Genomic DNA, 27,567 nt, shown 5'->3' with positions numbered 1-27,567 from the left:
TCTGGTTGTCAAATCAATAACATTCAAACTGTGATTGAACAATAAAATAATAAAATTAAAAATTTCGGACAACATAATAATAATAGTTAATCGAAGTAAAAATGGCTAAATCATTGCAAATCAAGATTTTTTATTGGCGAAATATATTTCTTTATAAAAATTTAATACTTTATATTTCTTACTCTATCAATATTATTTGATTATAAATCTGGAAAATTTTACATTGAAGATATAAGAGGAAAAGAAAAAAGAATAGGGAAAAAATCTGAATCATTCACTTTATTTTACTTAAATTATTTTACAAATGGAAAGTGAAATGAAAGAAATATATATTAATTAGTGAATAAGGGAGAATAGAAATTAGAATAGCAAATATGTTATAAAAGTTTAAGCCATTAGATATATTAGATTAGATCCCAATGGCTGGAAAATTGTGTAAGGCGAATAAATTTTACAGGCATAAGTGGATCCTACTTATAAAAGATTGAGGTATTAGGTTTAGAATAAAATGAGCAAGAAATAGAGGGGTTAAAGATACATTTTGAATGCTATTGACAACTTAATTAAGCTCAGCCACGCTGTGTGTGAGGTTACAAAACCTTAATTACAATAACATGCTCCATTATCCATTATAAAAACAGTAGCTCTACAATTTACAGCTCATTCAAGTTACTATATGTACAAAGTTGTTAACTGTACAGCCATGTCTATGATTTTCAGAAAATGCAGAAGAAAAAGATATATTATCTGTCTATTCATCTATGAATTGGAGCACTATGCTCTAATCAACTCCTAATAACATCAACTATATATATATATATATATATATATAAGAAAGAGCGAGAGAGAGCGAAGAGTTACGATTAAATACAAGTACTAAAAGACTACAGGTATAGGCACGAGCATATTCTCATTTGCATCGGTCACACTCCTCAATACCATCCTGCAATTAGAAGAAAAGAAATATTCCTACATGAGAATCAGCATTCCTCATACAACTGCTTAAATATCCAATTGACAGTACCATGGGGTATATGTGTGTGCTAGAGCTAGTAATTGTCTGATTCAGCATTTTTTCCACTGGAATTAAGCAATTTTTCATAGAGACAAAAAGATGCTTTCAATGGTTAGCTATATCTCAGGGATCAATACCATTGATACCCTTTTCACTTTGATGGATTGCTGAATAATGGCAGAAAGCAGGAAGTGAAACAAGTCCATGTTTTCATGCTTTAGCCAATTCAGCCTTTTAGAATCTTTTAGAAATCCAGATTGTTATTCAATTCTTTCTGCTTTCTCATGAAACACAGCCAAAATTTTCCAAAAAGACCAGAAAAGTGCCGTTACCTTATGACTGCTTTCCAATTGAGGCACTGGGAAATAAGAACATCGAGGAGGAACTAATTTCCGAAGAAAGTAACGCGGATGACGAACGATTTCCTTAATGTGGTTGTAGGTGCTGCACATCCAACAATATGCTATGAGTATTCCCCAGAATATGAAATCGAATGCCATGTTAATGCAACCTAGAATATTTTAGCTATCAAATATACTTTGCATTAACAGTCCACAAGAGTTGGCCATGCAATTTTACTGCGAACTTATGCACATAAGGATCCTTATTATATAAAGGCATAAGGCCGAATGTTAAATATAAATAGCAGTCCCTTCCAACAGTACCTAATGTGGAGAACATTATTATGCCATTGGACCCTTAACATCTTTTTAGTTTTCAGTTCTCACCAAGAGAAATCAAGCATCAGAGTTGAACAAAAACAATCCATCCATTTGGTGCAACACCTTAAAAGATAATTTCCTCAGTCCTAGTATTCAGCAGATTTATTTTTGGATAAATAAAAAAACTGTGATATTATGAAAAATGTTATCAGAGAATGTTAAGTAGGTTTCAAAAATACTACAGAGAAGCCCATAATGATCCAATCTAGACGACTTTTCAGCTTAGATATTGAGATGAAACATGGTCACATGTAAGGCTGCACATGTATTGCCCCATGCGTGATTAAGCATCAACTCTCTTTTATTAATCCTGATCTATCCATTCAACATAATTTGAGACTGAACTTCAAATTTGGTCAATCAAACATTAATCATTAAAAGATGGATAGGCAGGAAAATCAAGGCACACCATGAAACACTTAAATTTTGTTGCTTATGAAGTTATACAAATCACATCTTCTTCTTTTCAAAAGGATAATGGATGTCAAAAAATTCCCACAATCTAGTGCATATTTAACTGTTCATTCCATATCTATACCAAAGATTGCCTGTTTTTTTCTTATTCTTGCTTTTGGGAGAATTATAATGTTATGTTGCCACAACTGCACAAAAAGAAAAGAAGAGAAAAAGAAAACTACACAAGCCAACTCCTCTAGCAACTTCACTTTTAGATTAATTATATGTCCCTTAGAAACATCTATGAAAGCAGTAACAAAAAGAAAAAAAAAACAATGAAAAGGTATTTGTACCTTAGCCTATGCCTGTTGCAGGAAGCAAGGAATGCAACAAGACCACATATAATGTTTCTAAGAGACCGGAAGACCTGTGAGACAATGTCAGACACAGGTTTTAGCATAAGATAAGGAACCTAGGCATGAACAGATGTCATAATTATCCATGGCATAAGACAAACCTTTGAGAAGAGATCATTCCACAGAGAATGCCAAAATGAAATATCAGATGAGCTAGGTTTTGCTTGAGCAAAACTTGTAAGCATACCCTTGCCATTGGAGAATATCATTAAGGTTCTTGCAAGCATCATATAAATGTTAATTATTGCAGAAGCCAAAAATTTCGCCAGGAGAAGGCAGCCTTGAGAAGGATAGAGGAGCAAATCCCGTATGATATCAAAGAACGACAAAATGAATGTGACTGGATGCAAGAGAAAGGTCAAATTAAACTCAAACTGAGCACGGAAAAGAAAAAAAGAAAAAAACAAAGACACTAACTTAATACAGTTAGATCTATATATGATGCAAGAAGGGGAACAGCAGAAGAGTAATTTGTGAAAGATATTCACAGATTTTTTTAGGTAGTTGAAACTCTGAGACGACTAAAAGGGATCAAAGGTATTAAATTTAATTAATAATAAGCATGAGAAATAATCTCATGGTAAAGTCCATTCAATTTGCTAAACCACCTTTGCTTTGCACTATGAATAAATTTGTCTCAATATTCATCTGAATAATCTCAAAAACTGCAGCATTGTACCCAAGGCACTGAGTTTTAGGACATTTTCCTAAAAGGGAATGCCACAGCCAGATAAAGTTATGTGTTCATACAACTATGACAAGTTAAGAACATTTCTAACATGTGTGGATGAGGTAATGCTGAAAAAATATTCTTAAGAGCTTTCTGTTTGTATATTTTTTTTCTGCAAATTCATGAGAATAGTTTATGTCAGAATCATGCTTTTAAGAACGACAAAAAATATAACTAATCTTTCACAAGCTTATAGTCTGGGAGAAGAAAGGCTAACTGTAGTCCTGAAATAATGAGTCTCACAAATTTACCTAAAGTCAATATACATGAATATAAAAGCTCCAGAGGTGAGAATAAAACATCGACAAGATCCAATAATAAGCTCCAAAAGGGCTGCACCACAACTCTTGTAATCATGCAGATTTGCACTCCAATTTCAGCAAAAGCACTCCATATTGGTGTCAAAAGTTCTATCAGCTCTGCCAGTAGATAAATCAAGGACCTTGTGAGTAGCGATACTAGCAGCTTCATCAGTTGCGTCTTCCTTAGGAACCACTTGATGGCTTTCTGCAAATTCTGTAGGAACAACATCGTTCCAAGATACTTAATTCTTGAAACCATATCCCATGCTTCAATCCACTTGAGAAATGGCCAAGGAAGGTGTGATGCAGCTGCCTTCAGGAGTGGAACATTCTTATAGAGATCGTAAAACCCAATAATCACAGTTATGCATGACATTACTGCATATAGGATTCTTAATAGAGGCCGCATCCAGTGACGATAAACTTTATTGAACAGTGGATAGGATTGAAGAAAAATAACCCCAGAGGGAAGGCCTGCCTCAAGCAAAGTAAGAAGCTTCAAATCAGATGTAATTATCTGGCATAATTTAGATGGAAGATCTCTATCATTGGAACTTAATAGCAGAAGAGTGTCCTTGTATCCCATAGGCTCAGAGTTATCATCCTCCCATAGAATTTCTTTTCTCTTCCCATCCACTGGCTCTTCCACCTGGCAATGCATTCCAGATTGACAATCATCCGTGTCAATGGGACATTCCCTGACGTCAAAGAACACATCTTCTGAGAACAGCTCAGCTTGAGATGCATTAAGCAGCAATTCTTTAGAAGCAACTGTGATCCCCCAAGAAGAATAAGAAGGAACCTTGTCATGCAAAAGAACTAGGTTGCTCTGCAGTGTTTCTGTTTCAGCTGGAGTGCCCAAGAACCATGATGAAATACAGCTCAATGCTTGATCAATGCTGTTGAATTCCCATTTTCTCATAAATTTTACTTCTAAAGCAAGGGATGTATCTGTCTGTGGAAAACATATACTGTTGATGAAAAGGTAATACGAAGGGCAATTTGAAAACATCTTGCATTACAAATGGAAAACGTTTCTCCCTACTGCTAAGCTATTAAGCATAAGAGTTAAGAATCCTTAGAACCAACTTTCATGACAAAGAAAATAAACTTAAAAATCCCTTGCATCTTGTTCACATAATTGAACATATAAATTTTACACATGCTCACACATATTATCCAATGTCAGTAATACGTCTATTCATGATTACCTGAAGCTCATTTAAATAGTTGATGCCTCGTACATCTTTCCATGCAACTTCAAATACTATAAACCCATGCAAGGCTTTGTACAAACTCATCATAGAGAATGTAGCCCTTTCTGTGACACTAGCAATGTCAAAATTGGGCAACCACTTGCAGAATTTCTTCCTTTCATGGCTGAAGGTTCCATATCCTAAACTTGGACACCCCCGCAAAGCTCTAGTATTTTTAAAAGGTGACATTCTGTACTGCATGTATCAACAAGAAGCATAATGGATAAAGACCTATATGGTATTGCATCAATAACATCAATAAAGAGAAAATTAGTGTGAAGAAGTGTAACCTTGGTGATCATCAACTCCCTTATTTGGTTTGATCTCGAATTATTGTTTTGCCACCATGACTGATTGTCAACCAGAATAAGAAACGTATTGCTAATGGGAGCAAAATATACAAAAGCCTGTGACAGATAGGACTTTATATCCCTAAAACAGAAACCATATTCAAATATTTAAAAAATGCATATTCTAAGCATCTAACTTCAAAATTGCTTAAGGTTACCTTATTACTTGAAAAGTCTACATTATGGAAACTATGTTTTAGCTTTTAAAAATCTAACCTCTTGCAAAATCTGCTTCTTCAAGAAAGAATTAGAAAAAGAGTTCATTCCATTAACTTTTCACTGGATAAAGAAAATGAAAGGTTGCAATTGTTCCATTAGCTTGATTATGCACCCCTATACCTAGCTTGTCTTCTGATCTTTAATGCTTGACAACATAAATACAAGGTGAGAATTATGCACTTGTTTTGTACTCTCTCCTCTCTCACAAGATTAATCAAGTATATATAACTAAGCAATTCAAAAAAAAATGGATTATGTTTTCTGAAAACATTGATAGATTATGAAAACCAATGCTTACCCAATCTGCAGGCTTGTCAAAGGATAAAGATCAGGAAAAGACTCCATTTTTAATAGTCTGCTCTTTAATCTTCTCTCACCCTCCAAAAGTCAAAAGAATCAAATTCCTTTCAATAGAAAAACTCAGAAGAGTTCTTTTCCTAAACAAATCCCAATAAACAATAATTTGATTATTTTAACAATAAATACAATCTAACCAACGTCATAACAATAAAATGAGAGCTAAAGTGCAATCCCATTTCTAAACATTTAAAATTATGAAAAAGAATTAAACAAAATTGAAATTTCGATAAAGCTAACCTGTTTGATTGGCTGCAGTTGTTATGAATTATTGAAGAAAATGAGAAGATTGGTGGAGTCTCTCGAGTATATGCCATAGTTGGCATTTGTTTGTTTCGTCTTTCGACTTAAAAATCGGACCGAGATTTCGTCTCTGCAATGGAAAGGTTAGTTACGCGCCAAAAATAATGACAGTGAGAAAAAGAGAGAATTACTAAAATCTAGCTACTACGAACAAGATCTGTTATTTACTAAACTAGCCGCAATTGTACTTTGCTTCTATTTTTATCCTTTCTCTAATAAATATTTAATTTTTATTTTTGTTTTCTCTAGTTAAGTTCTAGCAGAAAGGAAGGTCCCTTTTAGTTTGTGAAAAAACCGTGTAGGAATCAAAATCAGAATGTTCTGATTATTATCGTCCCTTCTTGGAACGAGATTAAAAATACACATTCCCCTGACCTTTGGAGGATAAATCTCTAACAGCATTTACAGTATCAATAACACATTTACAATCACCCTCAAAGATTACTGAAGGAAGACCTGATCGACGAGCCCATTTAACAGCAGGCGACAAGCCATACGCTTCTGCCTGGATAGCTGATGCAATGTACTGGACAGCTTCTCCAAAAGAGAATGGAACAGTATATCCCTGCCTGTTCTTAACAAAAGCCGTATGAAAATCTGATTGACACTGCCGTTGTGGTGCTGCCCAAAGAGGTGCAATAGTATCCATAGGAAGCAATTGTGACCCACCAGAGTAATCAACTGATGAGTGTATTTTTTGGAGCATAAGGGAAACCATGCCTGTTGGAGGGTGAGAGTCAGAGAAGAGTGTAAATAAGTATATAACTATACCGATATCAGAAATAAAGCCTAATTTAAAATGCAAGTTATACAGAAGAGATTGGACCAAAAAATGACTATAAATTGATCACAACAATTCATAATTATGGGGTTCTTTGTTGCAATACAATAATTAAAAAAATAAATCTAAAGTAAAAAATAAATAAAGGAATATAAAATAATTAAATATTACAATTAAAAGTGTTTAAAGTTGTAATATAATTTTGTTAAAAAAAGTTGTAATATAATTTTTTAAATAGGAAAAAAAATATTAAGATAAATTAATTATTCGAAGTTAACAAAAAAAAGAAACCTTAAAAATCATATTGCTATGAAAGAGAGAAAAAAAAAAGATATTTACAAAACAAAGATCGGAAACGGAAAGAAAAATTAAGTTCCAATAATTTAAAATTTTATTACTAATTAAATTCATTTCATCATCTAGAAGAATAGCTGATAAGAAATTAAAGTAAAAAGTAGCATGAATTAAGATATAAAATCACAAATCAGAACAAACATGATTCTTTATTTATCAGGGATTTAAGATTCGAGTTATCTTTGAATTTAAATTTTGAATTAGTTTTAAAGGTGCTTGCATTATATTTTTACAATTCAATGAAAGTTCAAAAATAATAACTCTAGTTTAAAATTATAAATTTATTTTTAATTATTTTAATATATTTTTGTGAGAAATAAGTAAAATAAGAAGATATTTAAATATATATAAATATATATAATTTCTTAATATGTATTGTCATATTTTTACACATAATTTTTTTTATTTTTATATGTATATTTATTATATCAAATAAAATTTAAATTTATATATAATTTATTAATTTTTATATTATTTTATTAATCAATAAATTACATTTATAATTAAATAATAATCTAATTTTAAAAATAATTTCTAATTATGTTTTGATATTATATTAATTAGTGAATTGATTTTCTAATTAAATAATAATTTTAATTCTAAAAATAAAATATTTTTATTAATTAATAATTTAACTTTTGATTATATAACAACTTTTAAATTCTAAAATTAGTATATTGATTATATTTATAGTATTGGTATATACAATACTAAATATTAAATAGTATAAATTGTAAAATATTAATAAATGTAGAAAAATATTTAAAATATATCTAATTTAATTTTATAAATAATTATAAAATACTAGAAAATTAATTTATTATTTATCTATTATTTATAATTAAAATAATTCTAACACCATTTATAGACTAAATTATATAATAAAATTTAAGATATTTATATATAAAAAAAAATAAATTGGTCTAATTTGACTAAATTTTTTACAGTTAATTTTATTAAATATTTTATTAATCTGGATAAATTATTAAAAAATAAAATAAAAATTAATAAATAAATTACCTCGGCCGTAAAATATGTATGGTACAATAATAATGTAGGGAGTGTGCAGAATTTAGGAGTAGAGATAGAAGTTGGAAAGGATAAGAATTGAGTGAGCAATCCGATAAGTAAGAATCCAATTCAATTGCCAACACCACAACAATGACCCAAAAACACAACTTCACTTCACCATTAATTCCCCTCTATAACATTCTTTTTTAGAATCGCTTTTTCCTATGTATATTATTTAGAAATATGCCTAATAAACTATTCCATTTTTATTGGAACTCGTATATGACTCTTGCATTAATTAAATTTGATTTTTCTCCTTCACCCTTCCTACCGTCCGATTCCCCTTCAGTCGAATCCTAACCGTCCATTTTACTTTTATTGCCTGCAATCAACGATTCCAATTTCATTTCTCAAATAAAACCAATTCCATTACTCTGAAAAATACGGAATCCAAATCCTAATCAAATTCAGATAATTCCTAAACCCACATCTCCCGCTCTCGATCGTAAGGAAACCCTCAGTACCCGCGGCCTCAACATGACACGTCGCTGCTTAGTTAATTTAAGTAAACTTTTCGTACGTATATTGACATGAAATCACAAAATTGCCATTAACACGCGAGTATAAAAGTGAACGATGATTCTTATTCGAGAATGGCGTATATATAACGCGTTCTTCTATTGTATAGACATCAATGGTGTGACGTTTTTAAGCAGAGGGTATCTGTCTGCCTCATTTCTGTTCTCGGAGCAAAGAAACACTCGATACAACTTGAAAAGGTTATAAATATGTCTGCGACCCCTGGTAGTGGTGGTGCTGGTGCTGGTGGTCAGGAGGAGGACAAGAAGCCTATGGATCAAACTGCTCACATTAATCTCAAAGTCAAGGGACAGGTATATGCGTGTGTTCTATGAGTTTTGTTTTTTCTTTTTCTTTTTTTTTTTTTGGTTTTAATAGAAAAAACATTGTGACTTCAGTGGTTTCATGTTGAAATTGGAACTGGGCTGTGCTTATTTTTGGGTTTGCATGTTGAAATTGGAGTTGGGTCCCAACTTATTTTGGGAGCTGAGGGATTTATTAAATGCTACATGCTTGTGTTCTCTCACTTATAATGCGTGGAAGTTAATCTCTGACATTGAAGTAAGATTATATTGGAAGACATGGTTTCATAGTTTTATTTTGATAGTTTTGCTGTCTTTGGAGTGTTGGGATTGATTCATTGCTTTCTAAAAGTAATTCAGCACGATCTTCTTTTTTAATGAATTAGGCTTTCCCTTAGATTTGTAGAATTCTTGGAGTTGAAAATGAGTACTGCAATATTTGAGATTAGAATAAGATTATAATTGGTTTTAATTGAGTTGTTCTTCTTTTTCTCAATTAGATATGGCAGTGATGGGATTAGCTGTTGTGATTATTCGAACATTGTCTTTATTTCTTGGTTTACTTGTTCAATTCTTTTGCCATTTAAGTTCCAACACTCTTTGATTTTGTAGGATGGCAACGAGATGTTCTTCAGGATCAAGAGAAGCACCCAGCTGCGAAAGCTAATGACTGCATATTGTGACAGACAATCAGTGGAATTTAACTCCATTGCATTTTTATTTGATGGGAGAAGACTGCGCGGGGAGCAGACTCCTGATGAGGTAAAGTTATATTCTACTTAAACTCATTGCAGGGCTCTTTTTTTTTTGAACCAGCAATAGAATTGGGCAGAAAACAAAGCCATTTACAAAAGCTAAATAATAGTTTTTGTGATGATAAGATTTCCACATGAGAATTAATTTTGCTCATCTGATATGATACATCTAACACTGTCTGTCTACATACATGGTGACAGCTCGAGATGGAAGATGGAGATGAAATTGATGCTATGCTGCACCAAACTGGAGGTGGAGATGCACACCTTTGAGTACACATCGGTTAAGTGAAAGGGCCATGGAAGACATAGTAGATGAATATATTATTTGTCTTGGTTTTGTGAGGAAAGCTAATGTAAATGGAAATGAAACTTGATGCAGACTTGAAAACAGTTTGAGAGGTTTTTTATTATATAAGTGTATACTCTTATGGTTTATCAATTTAAGCTTTAATTTAGTCATGATATTACCTTCCCATTTTAGCCTATCATCCTAGAAAAGTCTATGATACTCTTTTTTCTTTTTGTCTGTTGCCATTTCAAATTTGTTAGGGTTTCAGCAAACGGGTCTGAAAATGTTTAATTCATCACTGATTGTTTAGGGGATCTGGAACGTTGATTTTTTGCCAACGGTGCAAGATAAGTTCTCAGTAGCTATGAAAATGTTACTATCCCTACAAAAATAAACAATATGATTTAAGGTGCACTTTTTCTACATCTCAAAGAAGCCCTGCTATAGAGAAAAAAAAAAAAAACCGCTAAAACATAGCAATAATAAAACCAAAAAAATCTAGGCGTTACTGTGGATGGATCAAAATATCCTCCTTGCAGCAGTTTTTAAATAACTCTTAAGCTGGTAACTGGAGCTTCTTGTTGTTTTTCCAGCTGCAGCATAATTTCAGAGATAAAAGAAAAAAGCATGAGTAACCTAGGCAAGATTAACATGCAAATTACTTTGAAAAGAACCTTTACCTCTCAAAGTAATAATAGAAAAAGTCAGCATAAAGCAAAGTTTGTACAAGCCCTGCAATCCAAGCTGCATGCCAAAAAGATAAAGTCAGCATAAAGCAATGCTTATGCCATTACTGATTGTTTACAGGATCTGCACTGCCATGTCTAAATCATACCCAGGATAAAAGAGAAACATTAAAGCATAACAACTAAAATAACCAACAAGAACATAAGAATGGACTACCCTAAATACACCTACATCGGGAAATTTGTGTCTGAACTTGAAGCATTTTCATCTTTAAGGTAAAAATGCATGGATGAATCATAACTTTTCAAGTTCATGTGCAGGTAACGTAGCTGGCATAATGATATAACACTCGTAAAGACACAATACGAAGTGAGCTACCAAGGTAAGAATAAGGTCATATTCTGCAGTAAGTTTACCGAGGAAAAATGCTTAACATCCCACCTTAATTTGTCTCAACTCTTTCCCACTTGATGTGGCATATAATGTTTTTACAAAATTAATTTCTTAATCAAAAGAGCAACCTCATTTGTAAAAGCATGATATACCACATCAGGTGGAAAAGAGTTGAAACAAATCAAGGTGAGCTATGTAGCATTACTCTTTACTAGGAAGATATAAATGATTAAATATAATTCACTCATCCCCAGCAAAGAATCCACATAATCCATTTGAGGCAAAATGAGAGTGCCAGACTAGGACTGGGATACAAGTAATAGTCCAGAAACACAAACCCACGAGTTAAATCATTTGGTATTGATGAACTTAAAGCAATTAAAAATTCAGCTAACTTCAAACATGCTCAAGTTATATGAATCAAGTATTTGAAGTCCTACCCCAAAGAACAAAAACATTTTTGGATTTTCAATAAAATACAGCATCCCTTCTTTTGACTTCAGCTGAAAGTGTTTTACATAAGCAGAACAGCCTCCCTCATCCATAGAAGATAATTTGGAAATGTTAGATTAATACTGAGAAATCTTCATGACAAACATTTCCCTAAGGAGCTAAACTAGCAAGCACAATCAAGCACGACCCTAGTAATTTATTAATATATGTGCGAGACACACATATGCACATAAAGAGACTGAGAATATTCTTACTTATCCAATGAATATAATGTGGCTCAGTGAAGTAGCGATATATCCAGTTGAGAATGTATAGACCTCGGTATGCACTGCAAAAAGAAAGGAAAATGCCAGATAAACATTCGTAATTATTTTTTTCTTAAGCATCTGACTTTAAGAACATAGTGACTTAAATGATCAAGTGCCTTTCCTATGAGCATAACATGATAAGAAACTTGAGGGAATTTTGAAGATAAAACTTCTGTTTTTAATTTGGCACCAAAGCTTCCAAACAACATTTCAAGGAAGCAAAAGGGCAGTAACTTTTACTACTTGATAAATTATTATATAAATTTCTCCTTTCAATTTTAGATTGAGGACTTTTACAGCTAACTGGAACCGTAACTAGCTCGACTTAAAATTATATCCTATATCCGATTAATGAACATGAGACACTATCTGAAAAAAGGGAGAAAAGACACATACAAGAGACAGACTTGATAAATAGTCGAGAAGTGAAGTCTAGTGGTTTAACTAATTTAACATCAAAAGCAATCATTTCAACAAAAATTATCCCAATGAGAAGTTATCAAAGATCCATGACTTTTTGGAGAGACTAACCCCTGAACTTTCGACATTTTTGTTATTGAGCCCTCCAATTGGAATCATTTTATATCGAACATTAAACTCGCTAATGCAGAACCAAATTGTAGTGACTTAACAGTATTAGCCAAAATTGGTACCCAACTCACCAATAACATCAACAACCCCGTCATCTAATAGTTTTTTTTTTTAGACCCACTTCATCTAATAGTTGATTGTGCATTTTTAAAGAATTCTTCTTTAATTCTCCAAACTAACAAATTATGAATAAATATGAAGTAAAAGAATTAAAGGAACAATGAAATTGTAGATTATTCCTTTAATTTGGAAAACATGGATTGATAACTTTCAGCTCCAGAAATTAAATGGACACCTGTAGTTTATCTTTTCTTAAACTATTGTATAAAATTCACAACCGCTTAAAATTGAGAAAAAAAAAATTCAAAATTCAAAACTAAAAAGAAAGACTAAAAGCCATCGCTGAGTTGGACCAATTTTGACTAAATTTTCCAAGTCATCAGAAGTGGAACCAATAACAGCAACTCAGAAGGTCAGAAGTTCAACACAAATAATTTTTGTTGGACTCGCTAGCAAGAAAAACGTTAGTAGTTTAGGGGCTACATTAATGGTTTTGCTTTCTGATATTAATTTATGAAGTCTAAACTGCAGCTTACCCAAGAAGAAATACGTATTGCCCTGTCAAATTGTCAATATTTCTAGTTCTCTGCAACAGAACAAGCTGAGGAAGTATGGCAACAGCTTCTAAATAGATGGAAAATGCCCACATCACCTGATCAGTTTTTTTGTGAAGCAAATAAGAAATTTAATAATCAGGGAAATGAGGCAGAAGCTACCTATCTTGTAAGAAAGATTCAAAAGAGATCTGTACATACTATCAATTAGCTTGAAATATAGACTGTAGAAAGAAAAAAAAAAAAGGCAAAATACAACAAAAACAGACCTCCTTAAAAGTGAATTTCTCATTGACAATAAGGGCCAAGAATAAGCAAGGCAGTACAAGAAAATAATGACGGAAGGTGTCTTGAGCTTTATCGTAAGATCTACTGACAATCTTGTGGTTCCTTATGTACCAAACAATTGAAAATGAGCTTCCTAAAAATATTAGCTTCATGATAGTATTGTAGAGGGATATGAAATCTGTAAATATATCCAAATAGCGCGTAACAAAAACAATAGCATAGAGTTCTTGAGTCTTCAAAGAAATGCCTGCATAAAATTTGAAAGTCATTTGGTAAAATATAATTCCACACAGTACAGTGAAATAAAACTCAATGATACAACTAAGAAATATTTTATGCAATAAATGGAAAATCCAATGATACTATTTACTCCTGAAAATCAAAATTTAGATATGTTTTCTGTATTGTAGAACGTAGTTCAGACCATAGTCTGCTGCTAACACAATAGATAAACCAATAAAATAACCATAGGTGCTAAATTTAACTGTAGACCCATTCCAATTTTTGGTAACACATCAAGCAACAAATAAATTTATTGCGTTCAACAATTAAGAAAACACATATTCTAGTTCAACCATCATTAACTTAATGCGATACAAAATCTACAAGTAATTAAATAAATGGAAAGGATCAACAAAGCTATGTTTAATAGATGAAAGACTGAAGCCAAGCTTCATCTTGTTTATGTAGCCTGTCACATTTAAACCCATCCTCCAACGCCATCATACTGATCCAAGAATATGGGGCTTATAAGATAAGGCCATGAACCCTCAAAGGGAAATGTTTCACCAAAGGTTCCATATGTCATAGGGGAACATGGCCAACTCTATGTTGTATCCCTAAAAAATGCTAGCCATAAAAGAGAAGAAAAACACAATACAATAAGCATGCCTTTAAGGTTGCTGTCTCAGGACGTTTGCTTGACACAGACACGCTGACAATCTCAGGATTCAGAGACAGTAGTAACACCCAGGACACTGAATGCTTGCTCGTGAAAAAGTCAATATTCTCTGGTCAAGAAATTGAAGTGAAAGTTCGGCAAGGTTCAGGCACATCATGATCCCAAAACTTAATAAGTGCACATCATGGTTGGACTGGCAATTTTTTTTCATGGATTTGCAAAGAAAATAAAAGAAAAGAATGCTGAACAGAATCATCTGCGGCATACACAAACCCATATTTGCAACTTATCTAATGACAGAACTAACTTGACTCTTAATTGTATTCTCCAAATACCAGTTACAAGATCAAGTCACCTCCATTCTACTTAAAAACATCTTTACAAGGTGCAGACGTTTCTTCTCTTATTTCACTAACATTTTAGAATCATGTATTCATTTCTTCAGAGATAGAAAATAAAGTTTCTAATTCATTTCTAAATAAAATTATGGTCTTTGAATTAACAATTAGCGGCAAAACAACTTCAGGCTTATCACAAGTAGCCAAAAACCAATCTGTATCAACTTGATTTTCTGAATTATTACCAATTACCAAATTTGTGACCAGCAATGTCTAAAACCAAAATTAATCATATAATAAAAACTAAAAACACTAAAATAACTCCCATAACCTATTAACATTTAATGACAATACATAAAAGTAAAGAATAGTACCAGCGCAGGATTTGATAGTGTGGATCTTGAGAAGCAAAACGAGAACGCTAGCAAGGTGAGTCATATCACCCGCTAATCTGAATATATTCATTTCTTCTTTTCTTTTTTTTCTCTTTTGCTTCGAGATTCGATCTACAGATTTCTCTATCCCAAAACAAAATATTGAAATAATAATGTTCAGTTTCTTTCAAAAATCTCTTTTAAGCAGTTTGAGCAGACGAGCTTGTTGTTGCAGACAAAGCGGTGGATTCGCAATTGGCAGCAGCGTCAGATCTCGCTGCTAGAGCTTCTCGTGTGTGACGCCTTTCTTTTCTTTTTTCTTCCTTTTTTTTCAGCTGGTGCGTTGTTACAATTGTTCTTTCGTCCAATCAGATTTTGCAATGTCAGCATCGCGACTAGGGGTTTCCAATGAGATAATTTGATTTTCTTCTCTTTTTTTTTTTTTGCTTGTCCTTTAAAATTACACTTTGCCTTTTTCATTTTTTTTCTCTTTCTAAAAGATATTAAAACTAGAACAAGTAATTAATTTATTTTTTTAGAACATTATTATTTTTCTTAAAATATTACGAAAATGATTTATAAAAAAATGTGGCAGAAACTGCTGGAATTAGGGTTTTCAGAAGGAAACAAAATGTATATATTATATGCAAATAACTATTTTTAACAATTGTTGGTATTTGTAATTCAATTGGTCAGTATAACTAACTAATGATTGATAGTTAAAAGTTTATAATTATTAATTGATAAATTAAATTATTTAATAAAATTTTATTAATTTTTGATTATTAATGAATTAAATAACTATAAAATAGATAAATTATTTTTAAGAATAAAGTCTAATTTAGTTACTAATATTGTCTCTGACATAGTTTAATTATTTTAAATTTATGAATTTTCCAATTTGAATTTTTGTTAAAACTACAAAATGGGTACAATTCGAGCCTAAAAAATGTTTATTTTTTCTATTTATATGTTGGAACATATATTTCCTAAATGAATGAATTCTATTAAGAAAAGAAAAAGAAAAGGAGAGAGAAACAAGAGACAGCTTACCTCTAAAAGGCCGAAACTTCAGAAGCAGCCCATCCCAAATACAAGGCCCATGATTTCTTGATTTCATTGTCGGTCTGTTCTGTCTTTGTCGGCTCGTCCCCGCAGAAGAAATTAAAAGTGGATAACAACATTAGAAGACTTAAAATTAAGGTTTTTTCATAATATGGTTCAAATTTTTTATTTTTTGAAAATTTAATTCCTAAAATATTTCAGAAAAAACATCATTGAATCAATGAACCCATGGATTGGTCAAAGTAATATAATATGTAATTTTTTCTAATATTTTGGTTTGTATTTTTTAAAATATTAACTTTTTTATTCATTTTTTTAATTCCAATTAGCCAAGTTATAATTTGAAAATAAGAAATAAAATATTAAAGTTTTAATTAAAAAAAAAGGTAAAAATTTTAAGAATACTCTGATATTATTTTCCATTAATTTTTGCATTTTCAAATCTTAGAATTAAAATGATGATGTTTATGTAATTTTCAAAAAAGAAAGTGGTAATACTTGATATTTTTCTTTGGTTATGATTAAGTTCTCAGTTTTTAATAAACTATAACAATTTCAACCATTTTGAAATATTAATTTTTAAATAAAAGTCAATAAATTATTTACATTACTTTTTCATAATTTAAATGTTTAATATATATTTTAACATTTTGATTGTTTAACATAACTTTTATTTCTTTATTTAGAAGTTTAAAAATCCAGCAATTATTAGAGGAAGAATTATTATTTTATATAATTATAAAAAGAAAACCCATTCTAAAACCACATTTTAAAACGATGCTTCTTTATTATTTCTAAGTCATTTAAAAACCACATTTTAAAACTATGCTTCTTTATCTTAAGGAATTTTTAAATTGATTAGTGAAAATTTTAAAAATCGAGTTAGCTAAAGTTAAAAAATCACTAAATTAGACTAAGTCAATCAATAAAAATTAATTTAATTTAAAAAAATTTAAAAAGAGTTTACAATTTTATTTTTCTTTATAAGATACCAATTCAAAATTTAAATTCTAAATTAATATTGATAGGTTATATATATTTAGGATGTTTTAGTGTTTTAATAGTATAATATACATATATATATATATATATACATATATATATATATACATATATATATATATATATATATAGATATATATATATATATATATATATATATATATATGGTAAAAGTAAGTGTTTATATCTCACTTAAGTTTTATTTAGCCAAAAGTGAAAATATAGAGAAAAATACTAATAAATGAGCTTAATTAGACATGTTCGTATTAAGGCCCAAGATTCAAAGCCCAAGATTCAAAGGTATGTTTACTTTATTAGCTCTACTCTACTATTTACTTAAAGGACATTTTAGTCATTTTATATTATTATTAGGATTTATATTAAGAATTATTTATGGGATAATATTTGGTGGAAATAAGGATATCTATAGTTTTATTTATTAGATAGACTTATATTGGTATAGTTATCTTTAGGGACACTTGTTTTGGTGGATAATTCTTCTCTATATATATCTCTACAAATTTAAATCTAAAAAAGAGGAGGAGAGGTCTCACCACCATTATTTTATCTACCGTTCATCGTTCACATACACTTTAGTTTATAGTTTTCATTGTTCTTATATATCTAAGGAGTTTTTTAAGAAGTGGAGAGTGAAGACCAATTATCTTCCTACTTGAAGAATTCTCGATTTCAATAGAGCTTTTATTTTCTTATTTTTATGTCTAGCTATTTAATACCATAATAATTGGATTAAATATTGTAATTCTAGTGGCAACCAAGAGAGGGGTGAATTGGTTGAAATCAAAAACCAAAAACAATATAAACCAAAGATGAAAAATAAATCATAACTCACAACACCAAGAAATAATAGTGGTTAGGATAAACTATTGCCTACATCCACTCCTCAAGAATCCTCTTGATATTTCCACTATTAAATAGAATTACAAACCTAACTCTATTTGTGTTTTTTTTTACAAGGCTAAGAACACATTCAAATATTTTCCTAATGGCTCACACTTTAACTCTAGTTTATTTTAGGCTCACACTCTAACCAAATCTAAAATTTCTAATCTTAATTACAAGAGCTTTTAATTCCTTACCCAAACACTTATTCTCACATTTTGAACTTTAAATACAAGAATTAAACATCCAACTACCCAAAGAATCAATCACAAGCTCAAACCTTCAATACAAGATAAAAAAAATAAAGATTTTGAGTTGTTGAGAGTAAATGCACAACAAGGGCTCAAAATAAATGCTCCTGCTTGACCTAGAACTTAGAAATAATGTATACATACTCTTAAGTGAAATAGAGATATTACACTCTCATTAAATGCAAAAATAGCCATTTCAACAATTTCTATAAATGCAGTTTCACGGTTGTAAATAATTCTTTACAATAGTGAATCATCAATGCGAAAAATAAATTTAAAAAGTTAGAACCCATCATGACCGTGAATATCACTTCACGGCCAGGAAGATTGCTTTCATGGTTGGGAACTTTGGTTTCACGGTTTGAAAAATTTGACATTGAGCTCTTTTGTAATTCATTAAAGATTTGGAGAGTTGTCATCATTCACGGGCGTAAACATCTTCTTCACAGCTAGAAAACTTTATTCTTGGTTGGAAATTCATGTTTACCGCTTGGGAACTTTCCCCATAAACTTTTCTATGGTTTCTTCAAATTTTAAGGAGGAGATCATTTTTCACGAGCATGAGTATTTCTTCACGGCTGGAAATATCTCATTCATAGTTTAAGAACTCTTCCTATGAACTCTTCTGTGGTTTTTTCTAATTTTAAAGAGGAGATCATTTTCACGGATATAAATATTTCTTCACGGGCGTAAATTCTTATTTTCACAATTGGAAAAGATGTCGTGAATGCTACTGTCTTTTTTACTATTTGAGGCGAGAATTCTTCATGCTTGAAAAACTAAAGTTTTATGACCGTAAATAAAAGTTCACAAGCATGAGTCTGCCCTGTCTTAGAAGAACCAATTTTCTTTCATTGTACATAAATACTCAACCATAAAATTAGTCATTTTTAATTGTTTGTAAACATCAAAATAGAATTAATAACCCTTAATATTTAGTAAATATGTTAGACTAATTTTTTTAAGTGTTTAGTTTAGCCTTTTTAGTTATGTATGAATTTATTTATTTATTTATTTAATGAATGATTTTTTTATCTTTATATCTTTATTAATTTCAGTTATTTTTGTTAGTTAACTGTTATATTAATTTAATAATATTAATTGTTATAAAATATTTAGATTGAATGTTAGACATACTATCTTTGCTTCAATCTCTATTAGTAAAAAAAACTTTATTTATTTAATGAATAATTTTTTTATCTTTATATCACCATCTCATTCATTAGATCTACCCTTAAAGTAAAATAAAAAAATTATTAAGTAATTGGCTAAGCTAGATATTATTTTCATCATATAGTTCATATATCAAACTCATCGCTTATTTACTTCATAAATAATTTTATTTATTTTATGAATATTATTCTTTCTAAAATACTGGTTTAAAAGATATATATATGTATATGTATAGGTAGAATGTATATCAAGAATTCTGAAATATCTTATGGCAATTAAGAGGGGGGTGAATTATTTATTTACAAAAATCAATTTCAACTAAAAAGTTTTAATTTAAAAAACTTGAGTTTTAACACAAATATTACCGGAAGCAAGTAACCATTCCAGTATGAAAATGCACGCAATAAGATAAACACAAGTAAATAAAAAGAATTTAAGGAAGAGGAAAAACAAATTCAAGAGTTTATAGTGATTCAGTCAATTCCTTGCCTACATCCGCTTCTCAAACTTCACTTGAGATTTTCACTACCAATAATCCTTTTAGAGGTATAAAATCAAATCCAATTGTTTCCAGCTTACACTCAAACTTTTTATAAGTATTTAAATGGTTAGCACTCAAATCCAAGTATTTTCCAATGGCCTATATTTTAGCGCAACCTAAGATTTTCAATATTATTTACAAGAACTCAAGTGCTCAAACTAATCTTTTTGAACTTTGGATATAAGAATCAATCACTCAATTACCCAAAAATTTAAACTCTCTTGAATCTTCAACATAAGATGAATTTAATAAATAACTAAAGGTTAGTGAGATATATTACAATTGGAGGCTCATGTAAATATTATTGTTTAACCTAGAACTATTAAAAATGAAGTTTAAATAGTTCTTTGAAAAATATAGATGTTGCACCCTTATTAAATTAGAAAATGGTTATTTCAACAACATTCTTAAATGTAGCTTCATGGATGGAAACATTAATTCACAGCCGTGAAACATCAATGCGAAAAACATATTTGAAAATATGGAACTCAACATGGTTATGAAGAAAAGTTCATGGCTGGAAAAATATATTTCACGACTGGAAACTTTTATTCACAACTGGGAGTGTTTTCTTTCGCAGTTGGAAGCTTCAGCGATGAAGACTACTAAACTTATGAAAAAAAAGTTTTTTACAGTTGTAAAGTTTCTTTTCACGATTGGGAAGTTTTCTTTCACGGCTAGAAAGATTTCTTCATGGCCATAAAAGATGGTTTTTCACTGCTGGAAATGTTGGCTCTGAATACTTATGTGGATTTCCTCACTTCTTCAAGCTAGATAGACTTCATGAGTGAAAATATTTATTCATATGCCTTAAATACCCTCTTTCACGACTAGAAATATTCATTCATGTCCGTGAATCTGCCCATTCTCAAAGGATTTCAATCCCTCTTGCCTAATATATATTTGCTTCATTGCATCAACGACAATCAAAACAATCAAAGAGTACCTATTAACAACAACAACAACAATAAATAAGATTGTTAATAATAATAATATTTTACATCATTAAAATTATATATAAAAACTTAGAATGGATAAATTTTAATCCTAAAAGATAACGATATTAATTATATTTATAATATTATTTTTATATATAACTAAATAAATAATTAATAAATATAATTTTTATATTATTATATTTAGATTTTTTAGATTATCATAAATAATAATGGATATTAAAAATAATATAAAGTTTATATTTAAAGTAATAACAAACATACTTAATTTTTAAATAAATTTTAATTAGTTTATCAAAAATATAAACTGTTATTATTAATTTAAAAATGTGATGAAACTGCACTATTCCAACTTAGGAAAAGGCATTGGCACGTTCCCAATTAAAAACCATTTATCCCCGTACACACATAAAAAGAATAAGATTTCTTTTTTGTTTTCTTTCAATTCCAATTCAAAAGTAAAAATTAAAAAAAGAAAAAAGAAAAATGGTACGCGCCCAGTCCAATCCAATTTAGTAAAGCGCCGAAATGTATTACCAATCCTCAGACCCAGAAGGAAAGCATTTAACAGTTTTCATCGCTAACGCTGACCCACGCGCCAGCCCTCTCGAGTGAAACAGAAAAAAAGAAGAAGAAAAACTGAGGTTACTAAACCATTTTTAAGCATCATAATTAAGGAAAGAAAATCTATGATTAATTGAAAATAATTATTAATTAGAATAATTAAAGAAAGATAATCCGAAAAATCCCACGAGTAACGGACTTTACCCACAAAGAAAAAAACAGGGTTCTATTCCTGTCGTGGTCCCTTCCTTTCTCACTACTCTTCTTCACTGATATTTCCAAGACCTATTTATAGAACCCAACGGGGAAAAAAAACAAAAGAAAAAATAGAAAGAAAGGCAATGCGTCTTTAAATTGAAAAGGGCAGAGAGAGACGCTATTTAGCACATATCTCAAGCAGAGGCACACTCGCTGCAGTGTACTGGAATATTTATTTAGATATTTTATTGTTTTTCTTTTCACAAAAAAAAACTTATTTATATAAACAAGTGAAAGGGTAAAGCTGTGGGAATCGATCTATGAGTAACGGCTAATTTTTCTTTTAGGTTGATTGATTGGTGTTTGGATTTGTGATTAGTGAGAGTAGTGCATTATTCAGTTGTGGAAGAGGGTAGTAGTGATGGATTACAACGATAACCGGTAAATTAATATCCGTTTGTTTATGTCTTTTGCTGGTCTATGATTAATGGGTTTGTTTGGGAATGATGTTCTATGAACTGGTTTTACCTTTTCTTTTCTTGGAAAAATAATAGATTTTGGTTTTGTGAGATGGGTTTTCATCGATATACTGTTTCTTCTTAATTTGTTTTATATTTATTCTGGTCTACATTTTGGTTTATTTATTTAATCCATTTTATGCATTTGATGCTGTGATGTTTATTTGGATTTGCTTTGTTTGTTGGGTTTGCTGGATTTATCACCGTTTGAGGATAAAATGATGATGATGATGATAAATTTGTGGGCTTTTAACAATTTGGTGGGTCATTCTATTTTCTTTTTTTCTTTTTCCTTTTATTTATTTTTTTTCTCTAAAAAGAAAGTTCTTAGACATTTTATTATGAATAGCAATATAATGTTCTTATATTGGCTTGGATCCAAACATTAGAAATGTTTATTTGCTCTGCATTTTTGTTTGCCCTAGGGCTACAAATTTGGATGCAGTGTGTTTGATTTTAGCTGTTTCCCTTTTGCCTTTTGATATGCTATTTGTTACTTTTTTGTATTGTGCATTATAATTTTAATATGCTATCACCATACTGCAGTTGCATTCTACATTGCTTTTGGTTTGGATTTTGGATGTGTGTAATTAGATATTGGATTGTTTGGTTTTAGATGCACATTGGAATCTAATCTTTCTTTGTTTTATGAAGTGGCAGTGGAAAACATTGGGATTGGCAAGGGGATGATTATTGTCTTCAAAAGGATTCCAATTATGGTAAGTTCTGTTGGTTTAATTTGATTGCAAGTGAATATTGAAGCTTGGCATAGAGACAAAATACAAATGCAGTCCCTAATTTTTATATGGTGTTATTCCTTTCTACAGACGTATCTGAGTGTTTGTGGAATGAGGTAACTCTAAATGAGGAAGATCTTTCTTACATGTTAGATGAAACAACCCCAGTTAAGGCTTGTGGTGATTTGGCTTATCATGTTAATCATAGTGGTATGGTTTCATTAACCCCTTTTGCTTTATCTAAAGCCTAAGTTGGCAGTTCTTGTTTTTTTTTTTTCTCTTTTTTTGATTGCAAAAAGTGAATCACAGATAACATGCACAAGGAACCAGAAGAACACAGGGAAACCTCTTCACAGTTAAAGAGGCGCCGGATGCTACAGTTTGATACTCAAGCAGCAGATTCCCCCCTTTGCCATGAAGAGATCTCATCTGTGTTTCTACAATCAAATGCAAGTGCTAGATATCCCTTTGATATTTTGGCATTTTTGCATCTAATGTATGTTGTTCTTGTAACCTGATCTGTGGAGAATAGGCATCTGTATGATGAAAAATTCGTGCAATATGAATTTTGGATTCTTAATCTGGAGCATGTGATCTGTATTCATTTGCAAACCAATTGTGGTGGATAGGACAGCTTGGTATTTTAACTAGTTTTATTCTGGCTTGGGTCCTCATACATTTTAGCCTTCTTCTACTACATCCTGTTCCACATTGTCCAGTGTACCAAAGTGTTTACTGTCTGCATATGAGAATGATCCAGCCGTTAATGTTTTTGTGACTTATGTTCAGGAGAGGGAGGACTCACTTGAAGAAGTTTTACCTCAAGCATCAGATTGGGTTCCGGGTTTTTCAGGTTTCTCACTTTAATAGTCTATTCTGCAGCTGATTTGTACTTGATTAATCACTCTAGGACTTATAATGATGATGCAATATATTCTAGCAGATGTGTCTGCCTCGAGTTATGAAGCCCTTGATCATTCTTCTGAAGGGTGGCTTGCTGATTGCTTTAATGACACTGAGATGGGGCTTAGTCCCAATGATATGTATGCTTCTTTAGAACTTAGACTCTAGTTAAACTGCATTCCACTAAAATCTAACTGATTTTTTTCGTGAGACAGGAATTTTCCTGGAGCCTGTGATGTTCAAATTGATATTTCAGGTATATTAAATTTTTTTATATTAACATGATACACGTGGATAGTTTTATTATGAAATATATAATATTAGTTTGTTGCTGTAGAGTTCTGCAATGGCCCACTTGGGAATGAGGCTCATGCAGTTCAAAAACGTATTACCCGGACTCCTCGGAATGTGATTTTTAAAGGTGTTTCTCTTTCTCAGTATTCTGTATATTGCTCGCATCTATGGAGCACGATAAATAACTATTTTCACTCATTAATGGGTATTTTCTCACAAATGATGACATGCCAGTGTCCTACTTGTGTTCACTTCAGTGCATTAAAGTTTGTAGCATTGTTTCACTTACCTAACTCTAGAATGCTCGTCTTTCCCTTGTTAAAGGGAGAAGTCAGGAAGTAATGTAAAATATCAGAATCACATTGTGTGGATTTGTCTTTTTTACCTTGCATCATTAAGCTGCGGGCTACTGAGTCGGACTTCATCGGATTTTTGTTATGCAAAATCCTAAGCTAACCCCATGTCGGACTTCTACTTTTTGGCATCTTAGGTAAGAAGTCCTTTATACGAACACCCACAAAGTTAGCTTCTTCTGTTGTCTATCCATTTGCCTTCATCAAACCCTGTGGTTTCCATGGAGATGTTACTCTGAAGGACATAAACCAGAAGATCCGCACTCCTCCACCATCAAAATTGAAGCAAAACGAGGAAGATCCTGCTGCTTACCCCACTTCAGCATTTTCCGGGAAGCCTGTTGTTGGCAAAACTAAAATTCGCACGGAAGGTGGAAAAGGAAGCATCACAATTATGAGAACCAAAGGATAATAGATAAGTGTCTTCTCGAACTTCCATTTGCAGCCCGAAGGACTCATCCCGTAGTGTTTTGGGGTTGAGTTTCATTTTCCCTTAAGACCTTTTTTTTGCTATGTATCATTCTCGGGCTTTCAAGTATAGATGTTGATAGCGAAATTCTTTCTTTGTTCAGGTTTCTCTTGGAATTCATAAATCACATTAAAGTGTTTATGTTTCCAAGTAGTATTTAGGTGCCAATGACGGTTGTCATACATATTGACTTTGGTCTAGGACTAATGATATCTTGATGTCCATGATATTTTATTTTGATTTTGTTATTGCTGTCACTGAATTCATCTAGAAGTGCAAAGCTTTTGTATTTGACAGTGTATTTGGAAGTTGTACTTAACATGGTAATGGAGTAGAAAGCACAAATCTGTCAACTGTCATTTGCATTCACATTGAAGGTATCTGGCATATTTCCTCCTAAGCAGTTTCTTAATGCTCCAAGTTATCTGGAGACATAGAATGGATGTAGTAGCATAAGTTGTCATATTAATAATCAGATCGTATGTCGTGAATTTCAGGAGTTCTTTTAATAGGTCAATTTAACTCGGTTCAAGTCAATTTTTATCGGCTTATATTATTGATCAAGTTTTAATATCATATTAAATCCTTCTCCGAAAGGATTAAAAAGGTTTGTAGGTGCACATACAATATGAATTGAACTGAAGTGATTAGGTTTGGTTAACTGTTAGGAGCAAATACAGTATAAGGAAGGAACCCAATTTTCATCAAACAAACAAAAAGAAAGGAAGAGTGAAAGAATGGAGGATGGATGCTGCTGGTATTTGTTTGTTACTTCTAGGGGCTCAGAAAAGGCTGAATTGTCAATTGGGTATCTTCATTTGATGCAATTTGGAAGGAGCAAAGCAAAGCATGTTCTGTACTTTAATCCTCGGAAATTACGGGGTAAGTGGGTGTTCAGTGTTCTGTTCTGTCTGCTACCATAAAACCATTTTCCAATGCCCTGTTCTCTTCTGTTCTGTTCCAACGTGCAAACCATGTGGAGACAGCACGAGAGGCAGAGCCTGCTTACCATTATATTTGCTGGAATCCTTTTTCATATCAAACCATTACATATATAGTAATATGATTTCTTTTTATTGTAAAATGAAATTTTATGCAATTTTTAACCATGCAACACATTTTTATTTTGTATAGATTATTTAGCAGTCAAGTGCAGTGATAAAAGTGGAGTTTTTTTGCTCTTTTCTGTTGTGATATCTCCTCATTGATAATGCTTCTTCCTTAACATTAGAAAAACAAAAAAAAAAAAACTAAAGAAAATCTGCATTAAGAGTTCGGTTTGCTGATTTTACAGCCTAAGGGCTTTTTTTTTTTTTTTTCCAAATAACCTAAGGGCTTAATGCTTGAGCAGTTGAATGTTTGATTTTTTGTATTTAAAGCTCGATTGTAAATTTGAGTGAGTAAATAATTTAAATTGAAAATCTTAACTTACGAATTTGAGTATGAGCTAAAAGAAAAACAGTCGGGTTAATAATTTATGTGAGATTGTAAAATGTAAAGGTTTAATCTGCACTTAACTTAGTTTGTTAGTAAATTTAAACTCTCAATTATAGTTGAAGTGAGAGTATAGGTTGAAAGATCAAGACTATAAATTCATGGTGTTTATTTCATTTCTCTTCTAAACTCTGTATTTGTTGCTATTTCTTTTTACCTTCTTTCTTAGTTTCTAATTTGCGTTTGTCATTCTTATTAACTTTAAACCCTAATTTTAAATTAAGCATTTTCCTTTTAAAAGCACCAATTCATCACTCCTTTGTACTTTGGAATTTCAGGAAGGAATGAAAAAACTGCGGACAAACTACAACAGGGGGTCTCTCACTTTTAAATTCTCATAAAATCCTTCCGAAATTCTTTCCAAGTGTCTATTGAATAATTACGTATTAAGCAATTTCAAATGAAAAAGAATTATTGAGTATATAAATATAGTTGATGGATATGATAGATTTCAGGTGGAGTTGGAGAGAAAAGACTTGGATGATTGTTGGTCCATAGGATCTGAGCAAAATGAAGAGAAGAAAAAACAGTCATGGTGGATGTCATATTCTGGCAGTCCAAGTGAACACAGTAGAATAGTTTTCTATTTTATCTAAGTTAAAAGAATGAGCATTTTATATATATATATTAGGGTTTTATGTCATTTTTATAATTTTCCTATATTGCCCTTTGTTACAGTCTCCCATCCATGGTTTAGATTTATTTTCCTAGTTCCCATTATAATTTCAAATTTTACTGAGGTGCGACTCCTCAACTAAATGAATTTACTCGCTCTATCAATAGCAATAATATAGCATTTTTATATTTATTAAATTAATAATATTATTACTATAATACTTGAATGCATATATATATATATATATTAATATTCTTATTTAATTATAAATTATTAAGAACACGTGTCATTTATATTTAATATATGCAGAGGCCAGCCAACCAGGACATTAAACAAAGAAAAAAAGATTGAAAATACAAACTTTTATTTTCCAACAAAATTCAAACTTGAAAATGAGAAAATAAAGATGACGAGAATATGTAACTATATAAGGAAACTGTCAG

At 31.1% G+C, this 27,567-nt stretch overlaps 4 protein-coding genes across 15 annotated transcripts; 2 read left to right on the top strand and 2 right to left on the bottom strand.

Annotated features, from left to right (window-relative positions):
* Window positions 1-604: 604 nt before the first annotated feature.
* LOC8264937 lies at window positions 605-6,666 on the bottom strand. 7 transcript variants are annotated; one of them, XM_002521031.4, is made up of 10 exons: window positions 6,523-6,666; window positions 6,004-6,136; window positions 5,705-5,843; window positions 5,128-5,269; window positions 4,793-5,032; window positions 3,531-4,536; window positions 2,651-2,889; window positions 2,487-2,560; window positions 1,348-1,459; window positions 605-943 (listed from the first exon to the last, which is right to left on the bottom strand). In XM_002521031.4, the coding sequence occupies exons 3-10, from the start codon at window positions 5,749-5,751 to the stop codon at window positions 911-913; spliced, it is 1,893 nt and encodes a 630-aa protein (XP_002521077.2). In that variant the 5' UTR covers window positions 5,752-5,843; window positions 6,004-6,136; window positions 6,523-6,666; the 3' UTR covers window positions 605-910. The 7 variants fall into 7 exon arrangements, with proteins under 7 accessions (XP_002521077.2, XP_048233346.1, XP_048233345.1 ...); XM_048377389.1 differs by lacking the exons at window positions 6,004-6,136; window positions 6,523-6,666 and having other exon boundaries at window positions 5,128-5,244; window positions 5,705-5,842; XM_048377388.1 differs by lacking the exons at window positions 6,004-6,136; window positions 6,523-6,666 and having other exon boundaries at window positions 5,404-5,839.
* A 2,209-nt stretch (window positions 6,667-8,875) lies between these two features.
* Window positions 8,876-10,313, top strand: LOC8264939 (small ubiquitin-related modifier 1). The gene is made up of 3 exons (XM_002521033.4): window positions 8,876-9,105; window positions 9,706-9,855; window positions 10,050-10,313. Exons 1-3 carry the CDS (start codon window positions 9,001-9,003, stop codon window positions 10,119-10,121), a joined length of 327 nt encoding a protein of 108 aa, XP_002521079.2. The 5' UTR covers window positions 8,876-9,000; the 3' UTR covers window positions 10,122-10,313.
* A 204-nt stretch (window positions 10,314-10,517) lies between these two features.
* LOC107261417 (ER lumen protein-retaining receptor) lies at window positions 10,518-15,594 on the bottom strand. The gene is made up of 6 exons (XM_015720514.3): window positions 15,088-15,594; window positions 13,456-13,721; window positions 13,169-13,284; window positions 11,928-12,001; window positions 10,821-10,884; window positions 10,518-10,733 (listed from the first exon to the last, which is right to left on the bottom strand). Exons 1-6 carry the CDS (start codon window positions 15,176-15,178, stop codon window positions 10,697-10,699), a joined length of 648 nt encoding a protein of 215 aa, XP_015576000.1. The 5' UTR covers window positions 15,179-15,594; the 3' UTR covers window positions 10,518-10,696.
* A 6,184-nt stretch (window positions 15,595-21,778) lies between these two features.
* On the top strand, window positions 21,779-25,383 carry LOC8264940 (protein XRI1). 6 transcript variants are annotated; one of them, XM_048376601.1, is made up of 10 exons: window positions 21,779-21,960; window positions 22,088-22,181; window positions 22,919-22,977; window positions 23,086-23,205; window positions 23,305-23,444; window positions 23,785-23,848; window positions 23,936-24,038; window positions 24,114-24,154; window positions 24,236-24,319; window positions 24,683-25,383. In XM_048376601.1, the coding sequence occupies exons 2-10, from the start codon at window positions 22,162-22,164 to the stop codon at window positions 24,955-24,957; spliced, it is 906 nt and encodes a 301-aa protein (XP_048232558.1). In that variant the 5' UTR covers window positions 21,779-21,960; window positions 22,088-22,161; the 3' UTR covers window positions 24,958-25,383. The 6 variants fall into 6 exon arrangements, with proteins under 6 accessions (XP_048232558.1, XP_048232556.1, XP_048232557.1 ...); XM_048376599.1 differs by having other exon boundaries at window positions 21,782-21,960; window positions 22,913-22,977; XM_048376600.1 differs by having other exon boundaries at window positions 21,787-22,181; window positions 22,913-22,977; window positions 23,939-24,038.
* Window positions 25,384-27,567: the final 2,184 nt, after the last annotated feature.

The sequence above is a fragment of the Ricinus communis genome, chromosome 7, assembly GCF_019578655.1.
Source record: "Ricinus communis isolate WT05 ecotype wild-type chromosome 7, ASM1957865v1, whole genome shotgun sequence".
Classification (NCBI taxonomy): Eukaryota; Viridiplantae; Streptophyta; class Magnoliopsida; order Malpighiales; family Euphorbiaceae; genus Ricinus; species Ricinus communis.
This window is presented reverse-complemented; position numbering and strand designations above follow the sequence as displayed.

What these genes read in the sequence shown, in the direction of transcription:
- LOC8264937 (XM_002521031.4), bottom strand. Translation starts at nt 5,751, where the DNA reads ATGGAGTCTTTTCCTGATCTTTATCCTTTGACAAGCCTGCAGATTGG. An exon ending in TTGACAAGCCTGCAGATTGG is followed by an intron (nt 5,270 to 5,704) that starts GTAAGCATTGGT and finishes TTTCTGTTTTAG; the next exon opens with GGATATAAAGTCCTATCTGT. An exon ending in ACTATTTAAATGAGCTTCAG is followed by an intron (nt 4,537 to 4,792) that starts GTAATCATGAAT and finishes TGTTTTCCACAG; the next exon opens with ACAGATACATCCCTTGCTTT.
- LOC8264940 (XM_048376597.1), top strand. Translation starts at nt 22,785, where the DNA reads ATGCTATCACCATACTGCAGTTGCATTCTACATTGCTTTTGGTTTGGA. An exon ending in TTTTGGTTTGGATTTTGGAT is followed by an intron (nt 22,841 to 22,918) that starts GTGTGTAATTAG and finishes ATGAAGTGGCAG; the next exon opens with TGGAAAACATTGGGATTGGC. An exon ending in TTATCATGTTAATCATAGTG is followed by an intron (nt 23,206 to 23,304) that starts GTATGGTTTCAT and finishes AGTGAATCACAG; the next exon opens with ATAACATGCACAAGGAACCA.
- LOC8264939 (XM_002521033.4), top strand. Translation starts at nt 9,001, where the DNA reads ATGTCTGCGACCCCTGGTAGTGGTGGTGCTGGTGCTGGTGGTCAGGAG. An exon ending in ATCTCAAAGTCAAGGGACAG is followed by an intron (nt 9,106 to 9,705) that starts GTATATGCGTGT and finishes TTGATTTTGTAG; the next exon opens with GATGGCAACGAGATGTTCTT. An exon ending in GGGAGCAGACTCCTGATGAG is followed by an intron (nt 9,856 to 10,049) that starts GTAAAGTTATAT and finishes ACATGGTGACAG; the next exon opens with CTCGAGATGGAAGATGGAGA.
- LOC107261417 (XM_015720514.3), bottom strand. Translation starts at nt 15,178, where the DNA reads ATGAATATATTCAGATTAGCGGGTGATATGACTCACCTTGCTAGCGTT. An exon ending in AGAAATTCACTTTTAAGGAG is followed by an intron (nt 13,285 to 13,455) that starts GTCTGTTTTTGT and finishes AAAACTGATCAG; the next exon opens with GTGATGTGGGCATTTTCCAT. An exon ending in TTCTATTATTACTTTGAGAG is followed by an intron (nt 10,734 to 10,820) that starts GTAAAGGTTCTT and finishes ATTATGCTGCAG; the next exon opens with CTGGAAAAACAACAAGAAGC.